Source organism: Rhinoraja longicauda, chromosome 23 (genome assembly GCF_053455715.1).
Source record: "Rhinoraja longicauda isolate Sanriku21f chromosome 23, sRhiLon1.1, whole genome shotgun sequence".
NCBI classification, from domain to species: Eukaryota; Metazoa; Chordata; class Chondrichthyes; order Rajiformes; family Arhynchobatidae; genus Rhinoraja; species Rhinoraja longicauda.
The window spans coordinates 14,284,054-14,304,338 of NC_135975.1; the positions used below are offsets into that span (position 1 = coordinate 14,284,054).

A 20,285-nucleotide genomic window follows, 5' to 3' on the forward strand; every position below is an offset into this window, starting at 1 on the left:
ATGAATCAAATCCTTAAATAATTGTTTCTATTCCAGTACTACTTAGAACCACGAAGAAAACTTGAAGAAGCTCGAGAAAGATATGGATTGAAAGCAGAAGATTTCTTTGTTTTGATGCATGGAGAATCAACGAATTTGAGTGAGGACAAAGGTTTTCAATGATAAACAATGTGTGGTTGTTTCACACAAAACAGGTTGTATCTGATACATCTTCTGACGCTCATTGTCTTTAATTTTGGGTTGATATCTCATTGAAGTACTATTAGTTTATTAAATGTTACATTTTATTTATCTTACTTAATGTGCTCTAAATATAAACATTGCGTACACTTGCTTTGCAAAGTAAATATCACCTTCCAACTCGCATCAAACCATCAGTTAAAGCTTTGAACATCAGAAAACTGGTTCTGCACAAGTAAAAACATAATTACATAATTAAAACCGTTATACAATATTTTCAGTTTTGTGTTAATTAATCAAAGCCCATATAATGTTTATTTTATCAAATAGCCATCACATAGCATTTTATTGATTGGAGCTTTATGGTTATTGATTGGAGCTTTATGGACTTTTAAGTGTCAGTTGCCTTAAGGGAATCTGTGGTTGTCCTCTATTCCAGATATACTGCACCTGATACTTGCACGTTTGCCAAAATACTTCAAGATTGCACAGTTAAATGTGTATTTTGAGTATGTTAAAGACATAAACATTACAGTAATTAAATACTGTATATAAGCAGTTATCTCAATTCAACTTGTGTTATGACCTTGATTTTTAAATGGAAGGTTGCCCTTCAGCCATGTGCCTTTTGAATCAACACCACGGGTGCACTGGTGCTCGGTGGTGCACAAAGATATCTGAATGGTCCTGAACTATGAGATTATTTTGTATTGTGAACCAGAGGGAAATTGTATTGCTACAGAACCAGAGGGAAATCCAGGATTGAAGGTCAAAATAACATTACCTAGGTGTTTGTAATTTCCTGTTTCAAATAGACTTTACTGTAATGGTGACTATCTCATATGATAATTAACCCTCTACTTTGCAACCCTGGCTATTTTACAAATAACGATTCTCCACTCAGGAAATATTTTATTTTAGGAAGCACAAGAGATTGCAGATGCTGGTAACTGGAACAAAAAATAAACTGATGCAGGGAAACGTTGACTATTCCTCACTTCCACAGATACTGCCTCGCCTGCTAAGTTCCTCTAGCAATTTGTTTTTTTGCTTGGAGATACTTTAACTTTCCAATCAACTCTAGAGGTGGGCAGGTCACTTTAAAAATAGTAGTACCTACACATTGGATTTATTTTCCTATGTTAAAATCTATTGCCTTTGTTGATTAAATCTGTGCATCGGTACTCATGTGGAGCCTACTTCAGTTTTCATAAATATTAGATAGAAATGTAAAATGTTCATACATGTAAATATGTGATAAAATGTAAGATTTAGAAAAATAAGTCAATCTCCCAGATCCATTGTTCAGATAAAAAATAAAAGTTATCTCTGATTCTGATTACAATTTATTTCTTTACACGAGTATAAAGTGGCTCGATTTCTATTTGAGTTCCTTCTGCTCTCTTCAGCAACAGGCACACACGAGGAAAAAAATTACTATTAATCAATGCAGAAGAAACATAAATCAATAGAAATGATTACTGCTTGTTCAAATGAAAAAAAAGTGTCCACATAATGCAAGTTAAGTTTCTAAACAAAATAATCTGCTTTTCTATTGACATAGGTATCCCAATCTAAATGCAGCTGGTCTCTGTTCATGTCAAAACATTATGACCACATGGCTAATATGCTGTTGGTCCTCCGTGTGCCGCCAAAACAGCGCCAAACCGCTGAGGCATGGACTCTACAAGACCCCTGAAGGTGTCCTCTGGCACCAAAACATTTAGCATCAGATCTTTCAAGTCCTGTAAGTTGCGAGGTGGAGCCGGCATGGATCGGACTTGTCGATCCCGCGCATCCCAGAGATGCTCAATCGGATTGAGATCTGAAGAATTTGGAGGCCAGGGCAACACCGTGAACAATGTGTGCCAGGGCACATTATCCTGCTGAAAGAGGCCACTGCCATAAGGGAATTTCATTGCTATGAAGGGGTGTACCTGGTCTGCAACGATGTTTTGTTACGTGACACGTGTCAAATTGACATCCACATAATGGCCGGACCCAGGGTTTCCGAGCAGAACATTGCCCAGAGCATCACACTCCCTCCCCTGGCTTGTCGTCTTCTCACAGTGCATCCTGGTGCCATCACTTTCCCAGGTAAACGGCGCACACGTACACGGCCATCCACGTGATCTAAAAGAAAACAGGACATCGGACCAGGCGACCTTCTTCCACTGCTCCAAGGTCCAGTTCCGACACTTGCGTGCCCCATGTAGGCGCTTTCGACAGTGGACAGGGGTCATCATGGGCACACTGACCGACCGGTCTGAGGCTACGCAGCCCCATACACAACAGGGTGCGATGCACTCTGTATTGTGACATATTCCTCCCGTGACCACCATTAAAGTTTTCTGTGACTTGTGCCACAGAAGACCTTCTGTCGGTTCGGCCCAGACGGTCCTGTCGCCGGTTTGTGGTTTGTCCTCCCTCGCACCACGGTTGGTAGGTACTCACCACTGCTGACCGGGAGCACCCTATAAGCCTTGCCGCTTCAGAGATGCTCTGACCCAGTCGTCTGGCCATAACAATTTGGCCCTCGTCAAAGTCACTCAGGTCTTTACTCCTAACCATTTCTGCTGCATCCAACACATCAACTTCAAAAACTGACTGTTCACTTGCTGCCATATATATTCCACCCCTTGACAGGTGCCATTGTAACAAGATAACCAATGTTATTCACTTCACCTGTTAGTGGTCGTGATGTTTTGGCTGATCAGTGTACATTCCAACGGTGTGGACCCTCCCAATGTTATCTTATGTCAAAAGATGTAAATATTTACCATTTCTATTTCCTTTTGGGTGACTATTTAGGGAAGGAAGTGTTTTTAACTTGCATATCTTTTCAAGTTACAATTTATCCACTTTTCAAACATTCCATATTAAACAAATAGAAGTATCACAACTTAAGTATACAAAAAGAGGCCGTATAATCACATCACATCAATTTACAGTGATTTTTCAAAATACTTCAGAAATGCAGGTTGGCCACCATACCTTGTTTAGACTGGATTATGTTCGCAACACTCTTTTTGGACTAATGCCTAAGGTAAGATTGATTTTGAAGATTTAATTACCATCTCCTCTACAGATAGCACAATAACAGCAAAATCAGCATTAGCATAAAGATATTTAATGGTATTGGAATGAGTCTCCTTTCAACATTATCAATTCTATATACACAATGCATTTAATTTGACATGTTAAATTACTATTATATTTGCATATTTATTTTCAAGTCGATACATTTACATTATATAGTCAACAAAACATAGGATTAGTCGTGAATAAAAAATGTCAGAGCATTTGGTCTTAGACTATAATTCTGGCAATGTGTTGTCTCACTTCAGGATCTTGGTATAACACAAGTGATGCAATTTTCTGAAAAAATGGTGTTGAATTCCCAAATAGTATAGAATGAAGTGATTCTACTTTATATTCATACTGAACAGAGTCGTGCAACAAGTTCATATTTTCCTTTAGGTTTACAATGAATACAAGCATTCGTATAAGAACTTCTTTGCTTATGGTGTTGTCAAACAAAAGGAACAATGGTGGCACCTGGAACAAAAAAATGAACAAATTCACAAAGCCTTATAAATCACAGTTTTAAATTGGGTTTTAGATTAAAACTAGATTAAACCTGGGATATACTCATCCAAGTGTACACTGGACATCTCTGAATATTTTCTCCTACAATTATTTTTATTTATATATCAATGAAATGGTTATTCCTTTGAACAAAGATTAATTACAAAATGGCGATGTTACAATCTTTGCGTATATTTGAATATTAATATTTTATAATGCAATCAGTGCATGTAATCTCGAGTAAAGTATAAAAATACAATGTCCAATTAAGATTAACAAACGAAGGCTTAGGTGGTTGTTAAAGTTAAAACACTCAATCATTGTCTTTGACATTTCTATTAGGGATACGTGTTCTTGAGCAACTATACATGTCCTGAAGTAAAGTTTTTTCAACAATTTCTTGTGGACACTAATAAATGGTAATTTCACTCAAAACAACTGTATATTCTGAAGGCTATGCATAGAATATTTAGTTGGATTAGTTTGAAGGAACCTTCAGCCTACAAACCAATTCAACTAGAACCATGTCATACACATTGGATTCATGTGCATTGTTAACATAAACTTTTTAATATAAACCTTTTTAGAAATTATATCCTTGGTAAAATATATTGGTCCCAAGTAGGTTGAATGCTACTCTTATGAGCAAATAAGATGAGAAAAAAAATAATACTGCAAGGTTCATGAAATTTCGGCATCTGTTGTGCCACTGTCTTTTAGTTGATGTTAAACCCCGGCATCACTCCATTTAATTTTGTTGTCCAAATCATGGCATCTAAAGCAACATTCATAACGTGTCTCAAATTTGAAAACACACATCTCGAATGCAAACAAAACATACTAAGAAGCCTGACCTTTTGACAATGTAAATGATCATAAGATTCAGTGGTAGCCAGAACACCAATGTGGGCGATATCAGACCCAATCTGAAACACTGCCTCTTCAGAATTACTGTATTGTTAAGATTGTTTATTCCCTGACTACCTTTAGATTTTACATGATCCCCAAAGTATTATTCTCTTTTCTATTTTCCCCATCTTCATATCTTCAAACCAACTTCCATTTATATTTCAACCTTATCCAATCTTCCAATTTCAGTCCAGGCTTATCAATTTTTTTTAATTTTAACCTCTCAATACACTATCTCCACCATTTATTATGATGAGTAATTATTGTTCCTTCATCTCCAAGATTTTCTCATGGGTAATGAAAATGTTTTTTTTTTAAATCCCTCAAATATATGGTTATGTCTCATATATCTTGGTGGCTCAATTGAAATTCTTTCATCCTACTCTGTTCAAGGGCTCTCACAACTCTTCCTGCTGCAATTGCTAACAAATACCGTTGTTTTCTTTGTTGTACAAAACGGTGAAGACAAGACTTGCATTCCTATAATGTTGAAAATATGTTCTTAATGTTGCATAATTGAAAATAGGGCAAATCTAAGGAAATGCAAAAATATGCCCACTTCCAAATCTCCGAGTGCCCAGCAGGAATTTTGACCCTTGACTTTTCTCTGTGATTTTCATTAGTGTTAGAAACTGAAATTTACTCCGAATTGTCTCCACATATCCCCACCCAGGCCACACAGGGCCACTTCCACTGGTGGTTTCCTCTGATAAATGTTCCAGTTCCCTGTCAGTGCACTTGGATGTACACTCCTTACCATCTCCTACTTTATGGACACAGCAACACATCTTGCAATGTTAACTTTTTTTAAAGGCTTGGTTGAGAGGTTGCAGCTATGCAAGATTACTATAAATAATTGTGGAAGCATTTGGTATTATACATTTAAGGTTGTAAAATCTAACGTTTGCTGAATCTGAATATTTAATAATGAATAATAGTGTTCATGTCCGACACACACCAAAGAACTTTCAGGCCTTTCAACACCTTTCAAGCCCATGCATCCCAGGCTTGAAATTATTCCCATATTCGATAGAATACAATAAAATAAACCATTCACCTGACAGGTCTCTAAATCTTGGTTCTCATCCTGTTGCAGATTGGGTTTTTTTTGCGATCTGTGTGTGTAGCTTTCTCAGAAAATCTCAGATGATTTATTTGGATAATCAAAAAAGAATAGTATATTCATTGTTTAAAGTTTCTCATGCTGCATTAACATGGGATTTTGGCAGCAGCCTGGTTTAAGATCCAAAATTAAGACTAAATTTTCAGGCATGAAATCTAAATCCACAATGGTAATAAAATTGCTTAAAATTGTCCTTGCTTCAGCGGAGCGTGTGTATTCAACTTTATAAATATAGATATATTTGCAGAAAACCATCATCACTGAGAGGGAGTTAGAAATAAATTAGCATAAGACCTATACTGTCAACAGTTGTATGAAATATGTAAGTCACAGATCGAACAGCCTTTTCACCACACAAGAGAATTTACATTTCAATGTAATCTGTTGTATTGGTATCTTAGAATGTGAATGTCTTAGATAGATTTCTGATCACCTTGAACTTCTAGCCAGCAAAATTAAAAAAATTAAAAACTGGGCAGTACAAGTGAATACTGTTCTGAATAAAGTGTTACGTTGGTATCATTGGGTACAAGTGTATTATTAAATATGTGGTCAAAATAAATAGCATTAGCTTATAGCATACCTGAGCACATAGAAGGTCATGCGTTAACTCTGGATTTGTAGACAAATTTACCAGGATTTTCAACGCCTGAACCTGTTTTTATAAAAAAGATGGATTAAAGAAACTATTCCTCTTATCTGCCTTCATTGTACTAGTATCTTTGTCTATCATTTGGGTGGCACAGCGGTAGAGCTACTGCCATACAGCACGAGAGACCCGGGCTCGATCCTGACTGGGGGTGCTTGTCTGTATGGAGTTTGTACATTCCAGCCCGTGACTTGTGTGGGTTTTCTCCGAGATCTCCAGTTTCCTTCCACACTCCAAAGACTTACAAGTCTGCGTTAATTGGCTTGGTATAAATGTAAATTGTCCCTAGTGTGTGTTGGATAGTGTTAACGTGCAGGGATCACTGGTCGGTGTGGACTCAGTGGGCCAAAAGGCCTGTTTCCACACTATCTCTAAACTAAAAACTAAAATTTGTTTCCATGGCTGACTTACAATTCAACAGACTGCATTCACCTTGCCATTCAAGAGACTTTACAGGAACTGCATGCAATTTATTCAAAGTTGGAGGAATATCATAAACAGTCTGATTTCCCCCTTCATATAGCTTCAAATTATCAGTGAGATAAACTCAAAGAAAAGTTTATTTCACATCTCAGCAGTATATGTGTATAAAAAAAACGACATTCAGAAGATAAAACTTTGAATAAACAAAGTAAAATTATATTTCAATCCTTATAATTATATTTTTGAGTATGTATCCACATCGCCCCAATTCCAGGCCCTCAGAATCTTTGCAAGGTTACTTTACTATATGAAGGAAGCCCTGTCTTATGCCAGCAAGGCAAACTCTTTACGTTAGAACTGCTCTTATTTCAGATCTGACAAGAACTGCAATATAATGGAACATGGATTAAACAATCTGTCGTTTGCAATTCAAATCACCATAATTTCTCAGATACAAGTGGACTCAAAGGTGTCAAAGCAAAATGTTGTCTCTTCTTCAATGAAGGATCTGCATAAAATAATCAATCTCTTAACACTTGGCTGGGAAAAATAAAATGATGAGCATCTTATTTTGCTATTGCATACTGGAAAAGATTCTCACCATGATTGTCTGAAGATAGTAGGAGGACTCAAGCTAAACATATAGCAAGATATCTGGAGAATCACACACTTTTTTATTGTATGAACAAAGTGTAAGTAACCTCAATCTGGCATCTCACTAAATCTCCCATAAGTTAAATGTATTTTTTTTCCTTCGAATACATCAAATATAAATACATAATAAAAATCAAGCTGTCCAGTCAGCAACTCTTACCTCTACATTTTCAGTTCCTTCTACTAAGAGCTTAAGAAAGTGAGGAATGTACTTGATCATCAAATGGTGATGAGTACTGACAACACTGATGTTAGTCAGCATTCTAAGGCCAGCAACTTGCAACTCAGAGTTTAATGGAGCAGCTTCTTGGATCTTCAAAATTTGAGGGATCCAAATCTGTAATAAACGTGTTTTTAATACATTTAAGATTTTTTATCTGCTATTTAATTCAAATTAACATAGATCAGTACAGCAGAGAAATAGTATTTTTGCCCCATCATATCTGTGCCAAACATGATGCTAAGACAAATTCTTATCAAGTCTTCCATCCTGGGAGAAGGTTTCTGATTGTTTCCCTATCCTGGGATCCCGGTAGTTCTTACTGGTGACATAGAGGTTTACATGCACCTCCTCCAACCTCATCTACTGCATCTGGTGTTCCCGATGTGGGCTCCTGTACATCGGCAAGACCAAGCGTAGACATGGCAACCACTCGTTCTGCCAAGGCCTGCTGGATCACCCGGTTGCTAACCGTTTTACCTTCATTTCCTGCTTGCCTTCCCATTCCCATACTGACCTTTCTGTCCAGGGCCTCCTCCGTTGCCAGAATGAGGCCACATGCAAACTGGAGGAACAGCACCTCATATTCCACTTGAGTAACTTTAAACTGAATGGTATGAGCATTGAATTCTCAAATTTCAGTTTAAATAACCCATTAACAATCCCCCTCCGTCTCACCCCACGTTTTCCCCTTCTCTTCCTGTGACACATTAATTTCTCCGCTTCTCCCTCTCTGTCACCTCCCACCTATATTCCTTCCTCTGGCCTCACAATATGCAGGTCTTCTATCCTTATCTCACATGTTTTGTATCTTCATCTCTGTCCTTTGTCTAACCATCCACCGATCAAAAACCTCCCTCAATATCAATTTACTCTGCTCCCTTGCATGAAGAAGGGTACCAACCTGAAAAGCACCTATCCATGTTCTCCAGAAATAATACCTGACCCACTGAGTTACTCTAGCACTTTGTGTCTTTGGTAAACCAGCATATGCAGTTCCATTAAACCATATGACATTTTTGCCATTCTATCTACTTGCATTACCACTTTCAGGGAGTTATAGACTTGGACCCCGATCTATCTGTATTCCAATTAAGACTCTTGCCTTAATTGTATTTTGCCTCTTACATTCAACCTCCCAAAGTCAACACCTCACACTTACTCGAATTAAACTATCTGTCCTTTCTCCACACATTTCTGCAGTTGATCTATGATCCCAGTATGCTTTGACAGCCTTCCTCAGAGTTCACTCCCACAGCAATCTTGGTGTCATCTGCAAATTTACTAACCAATCCATCTACATTTACGTCCAGACACAAAATGCTGAATAACTCAACAGGACAGGCAGCATCTCTGGAGAGAAGGAATAGGTGACGTTTTGGGTCGAGACCCTTCTTCAGACTTTTCTGACTTCTTCAGACATTTGTGTCCAAGTCATTTATATTTATCATAAACAAAGACCAGCATAGATTTCCGTGGATCTCCTCTGGATACAGTCCTTCCACCACAACCCAGTCTTGTAAGTCTTATATTAATCCATGCGACCAAATCACTGTTAATCCTGTGCATCTTAATCTTCTGGTCTCCTGCCATGGGGGATTTCATTAAATTCTTTACTGAAACAAAACTTGAAGTTGGCTTTTAAGTCAATCATGCTCCATCATTCGATAAAATCATGACCAATCTCACTTCAGAATCACTTTCCCTCACTAACCACATAAACCTCGATTTTCTTATCATTCAAAACCTGATTACTAACTTGACTATACTGAGTGTCTTAAGTCTCCACAGCCCTCTAGGGTAGTGAATTCCAGATTCAGATTCCAGAATTCCAGATTCATAATGCTCTGCATGAAGGAATTTCTTCTCATCCCTGTCTTGTGTAGCTGACACTTTATTTTGATAATGTGATTCCAAGCCATCAACTCTATACCTTGAAAAGAAGAAACTATTAAAAAGATCAATTTTATTTGGAAGTGTGTGCCAACAATAATTTCATTTATGATGCACTTGCAATGCAGTAAGTTTGCCTCAAGGTGTATCAGTGAAGCATGATGAACTAAAATGTTGACACCAAACCATAAAAGGAGAAACAAATGTTTGTCCGATGTAAATTTTGATGAAATTGGGTAACATTCAATTGCAAATAGCAGGTAGCAAAACATAAAGTTAGCCTAAGCTACAAACAGGGACATATAAAAATCTTCCAACTTGGTAAGTAGGCTGCAAATGAAAATATCTCAAACTTAGGTCAATAACACACTTGGACTTAAATAACCTAACAACCAATGTGGTATCATAAGCAAGTGACTCTTCAACATAAAATAAATTACATCTTGAGATTTATAGAGCCAGCCATTATTACACAATGGCAAAGATTTTTGAACTTCATTTCACTATTTTACTGTGATTTATATCTCTTTTGAGATTAAAGATGAAAATAGATGTTGAAGAAATAGCCTTTAAAATTGTTCCGAATCAGCTCAGAGAGCAAAAACAATGATGGTAAGCATCTTGGTAATTCACATAAGCACTTTAAAAATAAATGATTTAGCTAGGAGCTGGCTCCACTCAACTACTGGAGTTGATAATCACAAGTTGCCAAGGTTACAAACACAATAACATACAAATTACTTTGTCTAGTTAAGATAAACTTTTTTTTGATGACCAAAAGTAAACACAATTTTATCTTGTGCTGCTTGGTTTTAACAAAGTTAAAACAACTTAACAGTAAATGTTTTTTGTTGTATCATTAGAATTTCCACATAACATGTCTGACCTATATGTTAAAAGTGATCAATGCAAAACGATTCGTAAACAAATCAACTTTTATGATGGTAGAAAAGTACGTGTGAGAGAAAATCTCAATTAAAAAAAAGGCAACTATCTGGAGTCGGAACAGCAGGAAATCCAGTTAGACCATGGATTACTGACCTTCCTTTGTTCTGTGCTTCCATGTTTCAGTTCCTTTTTAATTAGGCAATCAAGTTGCTAATAACAACATTCAACATAATACTTATGCTGTTATCACAAGAGCAATTACTTGATTTATATTAATATTAAATGTTGGAAATGTTCAGCAGGGTCGACAACCAGATGGACAGAGATACATTTTGTCAGAATTATAAAAAGTCCTAAATTAAACCCAGTTTCAGCTGTTGAGAAGGGGAAGAACTGGAGATGATGAAAATTATTTTGTCAGGGTGAAGACTGAGGCTGAATGATGCCTGTGAATTGATTATTGGACAAAAAGCAAAGAATGAGAATTTTATACGATCATTTTATACGATGGTGTGATGGGAAGAGTGCTGAAGGAATGTGCAGGCCAATTATCTGAAGTCTTCACAAAAATCTTCAACCTGTCCCTTTTAAAATCCACCATCCCCCCCTGTCTGAAGTCTGCCACAATCATCCCACTGCCGAAAAAGTCTGTCATCAGCGGCCTTAACGACTACCGTCCGGTAGCACTCACACCGGTCATCACAAAGTGCTTCGAGAGGCTGGTCCTGCAGCACATCAAAGCCAGCCTCCCACCCACCTTTGACCCATACCAGTTTGCCTACAGAGCAAACAGGTCTACAGGGGATGCCATCGCCACTGCTCTTCACACTGCACTGACCCACCTTGAACACCAGGGGAGCTATGTGAGGATGCTCTTCCTAGACTTCAGCTCTGCCTTTAACACAGTCAATAGACAATAGGTGCAGGAGTAGGCCATTCAGCCCTTCGAGCCAGCACCGCCATTCAATGCGATCATGGCTGATCACTCTCAATCAGTACCCCGTTCCTGCCTTTTCCCCATACCCCCTCACTCCGCTATCCTTAAGAGCTCTATCCAGCTCTCTCTTGAAAGCATCCAACGAACCGGCCTCCACTGCCTTCTGAGGCAGAGAATTCCACACCTTCACCACCCTCTGACTGAAAAAGTTCTTCCTCATCTCCGTTCTAAATGGCCTACCCCTTATTCTTAAACTGTGGCCCCTTGTTCTGGACTCCCCCAACAGACGTACAGGTATGTAGGTTAATTGGCTGGGTAAATGTAAAAAAAATTGTCCCTAGTGGGTGTAGGATAGTGTTAATGTACGCGGATCACTGGGCGGCACGGACTTGGAGGGCCGAAAAGGCCTGTTTCCGGCTGTAGATATATGATATGATGATATGATTGGGAACATGTTATCTGCCTCTAATGTGTCCAATCCCCTAATTATCTTATATGTTTCAATAAGATCCCCCCTCATCCTTCTAAATTCCAGTGTATACAAGCCCAATCGCTCAAGCAGACTGGTTACCAAACTTTCTGACCTTGGATTTTCCCAAACCATTTGCCAATGGATCAAGGACTTCCTGACCAACCGCCCCCAGACCGTCAAAATAGGCCCTCACCTCTCCTCCACCATTACACTGAGCACCGGCTCACCACAGGGCTGTGTGTTGAGCCCCATCCTTTACTCCCTCTACACTCACGACTGCGCCCCCACCCATCCCACCAACACCATCATCAAGTTCGCGGATGACACGACTGTGGTTGGACTCATCTCAGGAGGAGATGAGACAGCCTACAGGGATGAAATCCAAAGGCTGGCAGCATGGTGTTCAGTGAACAATCTTGTCCTGAACTCCTCCAAAACAAAGGAAGTTATAATAGACTACAGGAAAACCTGTGCAGAACACGACCCACTCTACATCAATGGGGTCTGTGTGGAAAGGGTACCCGCTTTCAGGTTCCTGGGTACGCACATCGCAGAGGATCTTACCTGGTCTACCAACACCATTACCACAGTGAAAACTTTTGTATTTAATATATTGGTAGTTATTTGTTTTGCATTTATTGCATATATGTTTTTACGCACCGTCAGGATTGCTATTTTTTAATTTCGTTGTACTTGTTGCAACGACAATAAATTAATATTATATTATTATTATTTTCAAAAGTACTGAATTATGCAATTCACTGACAGCCTACATTGCAGGTGCCTCAAGTCATTAACAAGGACAATGCCACGTTTGTCTTTATTACAACAGTATTACAGCAGAAAAAATGTCTTACTATAATTGTAAAAAAATGATTTATTTGTCATAGAGGGAGTGCAGCAAAGATTCATGTGGCTGGTTCCAGGTATGGCAGATTTGCTGTATGAGGCGAGATTAAATGAGTAGAGTAGTATTCTTAAGAATTTAGAAGACTGACTGGGGTTCTCATTGAATTTTTACAAAATTCTTAAGGGCCTTGACAGACTAGATGGAGGAAGGTTTCCCTAACTGAGTTCTACAACCAGGAGTCACAGTCTCTGGACAAGAGGTAGGATACTGAAATGAAGAAACATTTCTTCTCACAGAGACAGATGAATCTTTGGAAACCTCTACCCCAGTGGACTGTAGAGCATCAGACAATGTTCAAAATAGAGATCAATAGCTTTCTGGATATTAAAATAATCAAAGAATAAAGAGATAGAGCAGTAAATAGCATAGGTATAGAATATCAGCCATAATCATAATGAATGGCAGAGCAGGAAATGGCTTACTGTTCCTATTTCTTACACAGCTGGACTACATTTGCATCATGAACTAGTATCTCCATTCCTTGCAAAATATTTAAACTCCCATCGAGATTGATATTGCCAATTTTCTAAATTTGAACTTGTCCAACACTGCTGTTCGTCACTTTAATCACACAAAAAATATTCACCCAGCACTCCAATGCCAAGTTGATTCCTGGTCTCTCAGAACCTCAGTTTAAAAATTCTTAAAATCTTATTTTCAAATCTCAAATGATCTTTCGACAGTTACTTGGACGACACTACCGCCTCTTGCAAGGACGTCATCTCCTACTCTCAATTTCTCCATCTCAGGTTCAACTGCTCCCAAGGCGAGGCTTTCCACTCTAGGATATCTGAGAAGTCCTCTTTTTTTAAATAAACCCCTGCTGTTGCAGATTACGGATTCCTCACCTGTGTCTCCTCTCTGTTCCATACATATGCTCCCACTACCCCTTCACCCAGACAGAACAAGGGCCTGGTCATTATCTTTCACCACACCAGCCTCTGTATCCAACACATCAATCTCTGACATTTCCACCTTTAACGTGATCTTACCACAAATCACATCTTCCCATTCCCCCCCTTTCCACTTCCCGTAGAGACCACTCTCTCCCCAACTCCTTGCTTCACTCATCCCTTCCCTCCCAAACTGCCCCTCCTGCACGGTACCTTTCCCAGCAATGGCAGATGTTACACCTGCCCGATACCTCCCCCACGTATATCCAGGGATCTCAGTACCCCTTCCAGGTGAGGCATGCACTTGCACCTCCTCTAACCTTATTTACAGCATTCGATGCTCCAAATGTGGCCTCCTTTACATTGACGAGACCAAGCATACACCAGGTGACTGTTTTGCCGAACATTCATGCTCAGTTCACCCAGGGCTGCTGGACCTCCTTCCCATTCTGATACTGAACTTTCTGTCCTGGGCCTCCTCTAGTGCCACATGGAGTGCACATGCAAAATGGAGGAACAGTACCTTATATTCCACTTGGGAAGCTTATAATCCAACAGAATGAACAATGAATTCTCCAATTTTAGGTAAACTCCTCTTTCCTTCCTGCCTTCTTTTCAGTGCCCCACCCTGGTGCGAACCTATTTCTTCCAATATCCTGCCCCCCTTTCTACCTATATTCTTCTCCCTCAGGCTTTACATTTTTCTTCTCTTCTCTCTTATCTGACACCCTTTCTCCTTTTCATCTCTAGCCTACATGGGGGGACATTATCAGATGCCGTACTCAAATCCATGTAGACAGCATCAACCGCTGTACCCTCATTGATCATCTTCGTCAAGTCCTTAAAAACTCGATCGTTAGTAAGACACGGCCTGTCACATATATAGCAATGCTGACTGTCTGTAATTAACCCATTCTCTTCCAGATGCGAGTAAATTCTATCCCAAAGAATCCTCTCCAATAGCTTCCTATCACTGACATGAGGCTCACTGGCTTAAAATTCCCTGGATTCTCTCTTGTTTTGCTTCACTGGAGAGGATTCCCATTTGTGATCTACTAAAGTTTCCATTGGGAGAATCAATCCTACCGGTAAATTTAAATTTACTGGGGCAGCTAATTTTTCAGATTGTCCCTTCTAATGTAAGTCTAATGAGAACCTGCTCCGTCTTTCTCCAGCCTCCAGCCCTTCACCTACACCAAACCTCCAACCCTCCTCCATCCATTCCTCCTCTTGCATTTCTCTCAATATTATATACGCCTTTCACTGCTCCCTCACACCTCCTTACCTACATCTTCCTCTCTTGCACCTACTTCTTTTGTACCTCCAGTTACCTCTATCGTCTCTGATTCACTATCTGCCTCCCCTCTTTTACCATATCCCTCCTCTCCTCCTACTCTCCTGCCTGCAACAGTTTTCAAATGTCAGTCTTAAAGATCTTTGACAACTGGCTGGATTAGGGCTGGATATGTTGTGTACCAGCCTTATTTGTGTCACATTGTGAGGAACTCCTGTAAGTCTCTGCTGAGAAATGAGTTTGCAATAATTTATGCAAGTCAACAATGTTCCCTGCTGACTGTCGTCATTCCTGACTTGGGAATTGATACTTGCACATCAGATGCCTTGAAAATCATACAGCAAAATGCATACCCTTGGTGATCCTGTGAGGTGTTGTCAGTTTCCCTTTTAAAAATAGAATGTCCTGTCCAACTAGGGACTGTTGGCTACTTGATCTTCAGCTGCAAATGCCTGAACTTGCCTTCCTATACTTGGATTGCCTTCCTACACTGTTCCTCTTCTTCCCCGCTATCTTGTTTGGTTCTGTCAAATTTTGTTTAATAATGTTCTTGTGAAACACTTTATGATAATTTAATTGGGTTAAAAATTCAACCCCCCTTATTCTCCTTTTGTAAAATATATGCATAGTACTGATTATATAAAGGTCATATTTAATGCAGTTTCATGAATATAGGCAGTCTATGCTATTGCAGTTCTTGCTATTGAGGGCGTGCAGCGTAGGTTTACTAGGTTAATTCCCAGAATGGCGGGAATGTCATATGTTGAAAGACTGGAGCGACTAGGCTTGTATACACTGGAATTTAGAAGGATGAGAGGGGATCTTATCGAAACGTATAAGATTATTAAGGGGTTGGACATATTAGAGGCAGGAAACATGTTCCCAATGTTGGGGGAGTCCAGAACCAGGGGCCACAGTTTAAGAATAAGGGGTAGGCCATTTAGAACAGAGATGAGGAAAAACTTTTTCAGTCAGAGAGTTGTGAATCTGTGGAATTCTCTGCCTCAGAGGGCAGTGGAGGCCAATTCTCTGAATACATTCAAGAGAGAGCTAGATAAAGCTCTTAAGGATAGCGGAGTCAGGGGGTATGGGGAGAAAGCAGGAACGGGGTACTGATTGAGAATGATCAGCCATGATCACATTGAATGGCGGTGCTGGCTCGAAGGGCCGAATGGCCTACTCCTGCACCTATTGTCTATTGTCTATATTTGAATTTATTATTCAATTGCTTCTGTCGAAATTGTTTCCGTACAATCTGTCAATTGTGGTGTCACAATCCTCAAAATTAATTCTGGAGGAATGCAGCCAAACAACAGAGGTAGAACACATTTTAAGTCCCTATACATATAAAGCCCTAAATGGACACCCCCCCCCCCTACATCAAAAATCTTCTAACCCACCTCTCTAACTCCAGGTCCCTCAGGTCAGCCAACTTGGGGTTACTCACTATCCCACGGTCTAGGCTTAAGCTCAGGGGTGACCGCGCTTTTGCGGTTGCAGCTCCTAGACTGTGGAACAGCATCCCTCTCCCCATCAGAACTGCCCCCTCCATCGACTCCTTTAAGTCCAGGCTCAAAACCTATTTCTACTCCCTAGCGTTTGAGGCTCATTGAGGAGGCGCTGTGAACTGTTTTGTATGTGCTGTTATGTTTGCGTGCTACTGTATGTTTCATTTTTTTCCTTAGTACCTAATCAGATGTACAGCACTTTGGTCAACGTGGGTTGTTTTTAAATGTGCTATACAAATAAAATTGACTTGACTTGACTTGACTATACACAGAACAGTTATGCAATATTTTGATGTTACTCTCAGTTTAACTCCATTAGTCATCTGTTCAATCCCCAGTGTGAGCTAATCACAAAGTTTCAGTTTACAAATTCAGTACATTACTAAGGAGCATGCACGGTTGAAGGTGCTGTTGTTCATAGCTTATATTAAAGGTTCATATGGCACAATTTGAAAAACATCAAGTGATTTCTTCCAGTATTTGGCCAACATTCAGCCAACATCACCAAAGCAGATTATAACATATAATAACTCATTTGTAGCACCTTGCATGCAAACTATTGCCCATTTCCTGTTAAAAAATGGTTCTACTTCAATTGAACTTTAATGGCTTGGTGTACATATACAACAACCTCTATTAACCTCAATGATCAGTGGGTTACTAAACAATAAACAAATTGAGAGCTACAACATTATAAAATAGCTTTTACCAGAGGAAATACAGTAAAGTTCCTTTACCTTCAGTTCTTCTTGATTAGCAACATTAAGGGAAAGATTTGTCAGAGCATTCATTGCCTTAACTTTGACTGACGTGACTTCATCTAACAAGCAATTTGCAATGACACTGAGACCACTGATGTTGCGAATAAAATCCTAAAAACAAAAGACGAGCTCATTTAAGAATTCTTTCTTAGATTTTCAAATACATATCTGAAATTCATATCACCTCAGAAAAATATTGTGTATTGTATCTGAGCAGATGTAAAAGATGTCCAAAACCAGGTATTGTTAAACTCTGATAATCTGGCACCCTCAGTACATGGGCGTGCCATACTCGCAGGTTTTCTAGATGTTTGGATATGAATTGCATTAATACCCCAAACACTTTAAATGATTTTTTTAAAGATATCACAGTAGAAAAAATAATTTCCCACTGCGCCTGGTGAGTTTAAAAGCAGCGTGGGAAAAAGAATAATAGGAGCACGCGAAACAGGTCTCCACTGAATTTAAAGGTATGCAGAAAATTGGCCTTGGTGAATTTAAAGATGGTGTTCGAAACAGGACGTACATGACCCAGATGCTCAGCAATTTCCAAACAATCAGATTGTGTATTGTTGGAGTTTTATGTTGCATCATATAATTGAGAAATTACACAATTATATCATTGTAATAATTTTGTTCTTGAATTCCTTTTCTTAGCAAATCAGAACTAATCCCTAAGATTTTTTCATTTCTTTTAATAGATGGCAAATGCGACCAGACTTACCTGATTAACAGTGAACGCAGCACAATTACCAATGGTCACGAGAATATCTTCTCGAATGGAGGTATCAGAGGTCCGCCTAAGAAGGTCCAAAATCACTTGAAGATGCTGCTGTTCCAGACCATCATGAGGGTTTACAAGTACATGCTCTAAGAAAGAAAATAAACATTATGGTTTTAGTGTGAAAGATTCAAAAAAGTACCTTGTGATCTTTTAATGCTTGTAAATAATTACTCTTTTTGTATTTATAAATGGCTTTTGCAAAAAGTTGATGAGAGTTAAAAAAAAGCCAAAGCAGCTGATAACTAACACAAATAAATTTGGAGTAGATGTCTTATGAAAGTATTGTCTGAAATTACCTGTTTTTGTGTAATCTACTCCATTTAACTGGTAAAAGTTCTGATTATTTACCCACCTGGAATAGGAAAATATTAAAGGGCATGCGAAGGTATTTGGCCAGGAGTCAGCCTGCTCTTTTGATGTTTTTAAAGAAAGTAATATTGTCCCAAAATGAATTTAAAATTTCTGCTATATTAATGGTATAACAGCAGTTCTAGCACTGCATCACGATATTATGGCTTTAATTATGTCCTCCCTGAAAAATAGAGCTAATTATCACAATCACAGCATATTAAAATCAATAATGGTGGAAAAATTGACCATTCGCCTTTGTAGATACCCTGTGAATAGCAAACGAGCTTTGACCTCATCCTCTGGATTTTCTGGCCTAAATCCCTCTGCATCTATTTCTCTCAGCACTTTTATAACAATCTAAATGCAAACCATCTTTCTGTGCATTTTGCATTGTGACATCAACCCTACTTGGTTTTTTTCTATATGGCTTTTCTATATATATATATATAGGATACTATTCAAATCTGAATGTCATGCTTTGGTGCCTTAATTCTGGCACCCAGAACAGCTTGCTGCTTTCATCTCCAATCGACCACAAAAACAATTTAGTTTATGCTATTCCCTTTTCTGTTATTTTTCAACCCTTCAAATCCACTTGCATGGTTAAAAATGCAAATCTGAAATTTAAAATTGGTTTCATTTACATAACCATTAATCCACCAGACTATTGTAAAACCCCATCTAGTTTAATAATACTTCAGCAAAAGAAAATCTGTTGTCTGACCCATGTGACTCCAGAGCCCCCAACAACGTGGTGAACTCTTCACTGCCCTCCGAGTACCCGAGGGGTCAACTAAGAATAGACAACATATGCTGCTTTTGCCTCCAAACTATCCTGTAAATGATCTAAAATTAATCTGATTGGGAATGTAATTGTCAAATACAACAGGTGTAAATGTGGTTGCGGATAAATGACTTTCAGATCGCTCTCTCTTTAAATGCTTTAACGGGATGAGATAATGCTTCATTGTCCTCCGGAAAGGCTGTGTTGACGGGAGTAAACGGCCCCGCTCCACTGTCCATACTACAGCTGTATTTACCGTGATGACTGTCCTCAGTTTCTTGACTGTTGACGCCGAAGTCGATCGCTCGTCGGAGTAAATATTGCGTCTTGGACTGACAGCAACCAACGTTTCGGTCTTCGTGCTGCTGCTGCCACCGCTTTGCCAAGCTGTACAGGGCGTACAGGCCACCAAACCCCGCCAACAGGCCCATTGCAAACCTCAGAGGCCAATTTTCCCTGACCACAGTGCCCATCTACTTCGATCCCTGTAACTAGATTGTGAACGCCAAACAAAAACCGGTCAATGCACTCGAGGAGCGAATTTCAAACCATTTCCTCAGTAACACGAGAAGCTGAGGCACATCCCGGCTTCCAGCATGCGTGGAAATGCTGGGCCGACTGAAAGCAGACCCGAGGTTTAATACAAGTAGTATAAGAAAATAACTGCAGATGCTGGTACAAATCGATTCTTCAGACTGAAGAAGGGTCTCGACCCGAAACGTCACCCATTCCTTCTCTCCCGAGATGCTGCCTGACCTGCTGAGTTACTCCAGCATTTTGTGAATAAACCGAGGTTTAATACACCTTATACTGGGACAAAAGTCAAGAGTCTTTTATAGTCATATGTATCGAAATGGAACAATGAAATCTTTACTTGCAGCAGCACGGCTGCCCTATAAACAAAGTACTGTTAATATAATAAACACACGTAAAATAATAAGTTACATAATTTTTTTAAAGTGCAAAAAAACAATTATTATTCTGGGCCCTCACACATAGATTAATTCTTGCCAAAATTCGAGAACTTAACCAATGAGCCTGGATATGCCAATATTATCATAATA

The 20,285-nt window shown here is 39.1% G+C and overlaps 2 protein-coding genes across 4 annotated transcripts in view; one reads left to right on the forward strand and one right to left on the reverse strand.

Annotated features, from left to right (window-relative positions):
* The window catches only part of napepld (N-acyl phosphatidylethanolamine phospholipase D), a 36,357-nt gene extending 34,886 nt beyond the window's left edge, over positions 1–1,471 (forward strand). For all 3 annotated transcript variants that reach the window (XM_078420141.1, XM_078420142.1, XM_078420143.1), the window contains exon 5: positions 37–1,471. In XM_078420141.1, the coding sequence (XP_078276267.1) occupies positions 37–162 (126 nt within the window). In that variant the 3' untranslated portion in view covers positions 163–1,471. The remainder of the gene's footprint in view (positions 1–36) is intronic.
* A 1,576-nt stretch (positions 1,472–3,047) lies between these two features.
* On the reverse strand, positions 3,048–19,845 carry armc10 (armadillo repeat containing 10). The gene is made up of 6 exons (XM_078419709.1): positions 19,478–19,845; positions 18,027–18,172; positions 17,279–17,413; positions 7,687–7,863; positions 6,384–6,455; positions 3,048–3,738 (listed from the first exon to the last, which is right to left on the reverse strand). The coding sequence occupies exons 1-6, from the start codon at positions 19,692–19,694 to the stop codon at positions 3,490–3,492; spliced, it is 996 nt and encodes a 331-aa protein (XP_078275835.1). The 5' UTR covers positions 19,695–19,845; the 3' UTR covers positions 3,048–3,489.
* Positions 19,846–20,285: the final 440 nt, after the last annotated feature.

Bases quoted from the DNA above. Each gene is read 5' to 3' on its own strand.
- armc10 (XM_078419709.1), bottom strand. From the start codon at position 19,694: ATGGGCACTGTGGTCAGGGAAAATTGGCCTCTGAGGTTTGCAATGGGC. The intron at 18,173-19,477 runs GTAAATACAGCT...TTTCTTTCTTAG, and splicing joins AACTGAGGACAGTCATCACG to AGCATGTACTTGTAAACCCT. The intron at 6,456-7,686 runs GTAAGAGTTGCT...TTATAAAAACAG, and splicing joins AAGGAACTGAAAATGTAGAG to GTTCAGGCGTTGAAAATCCT.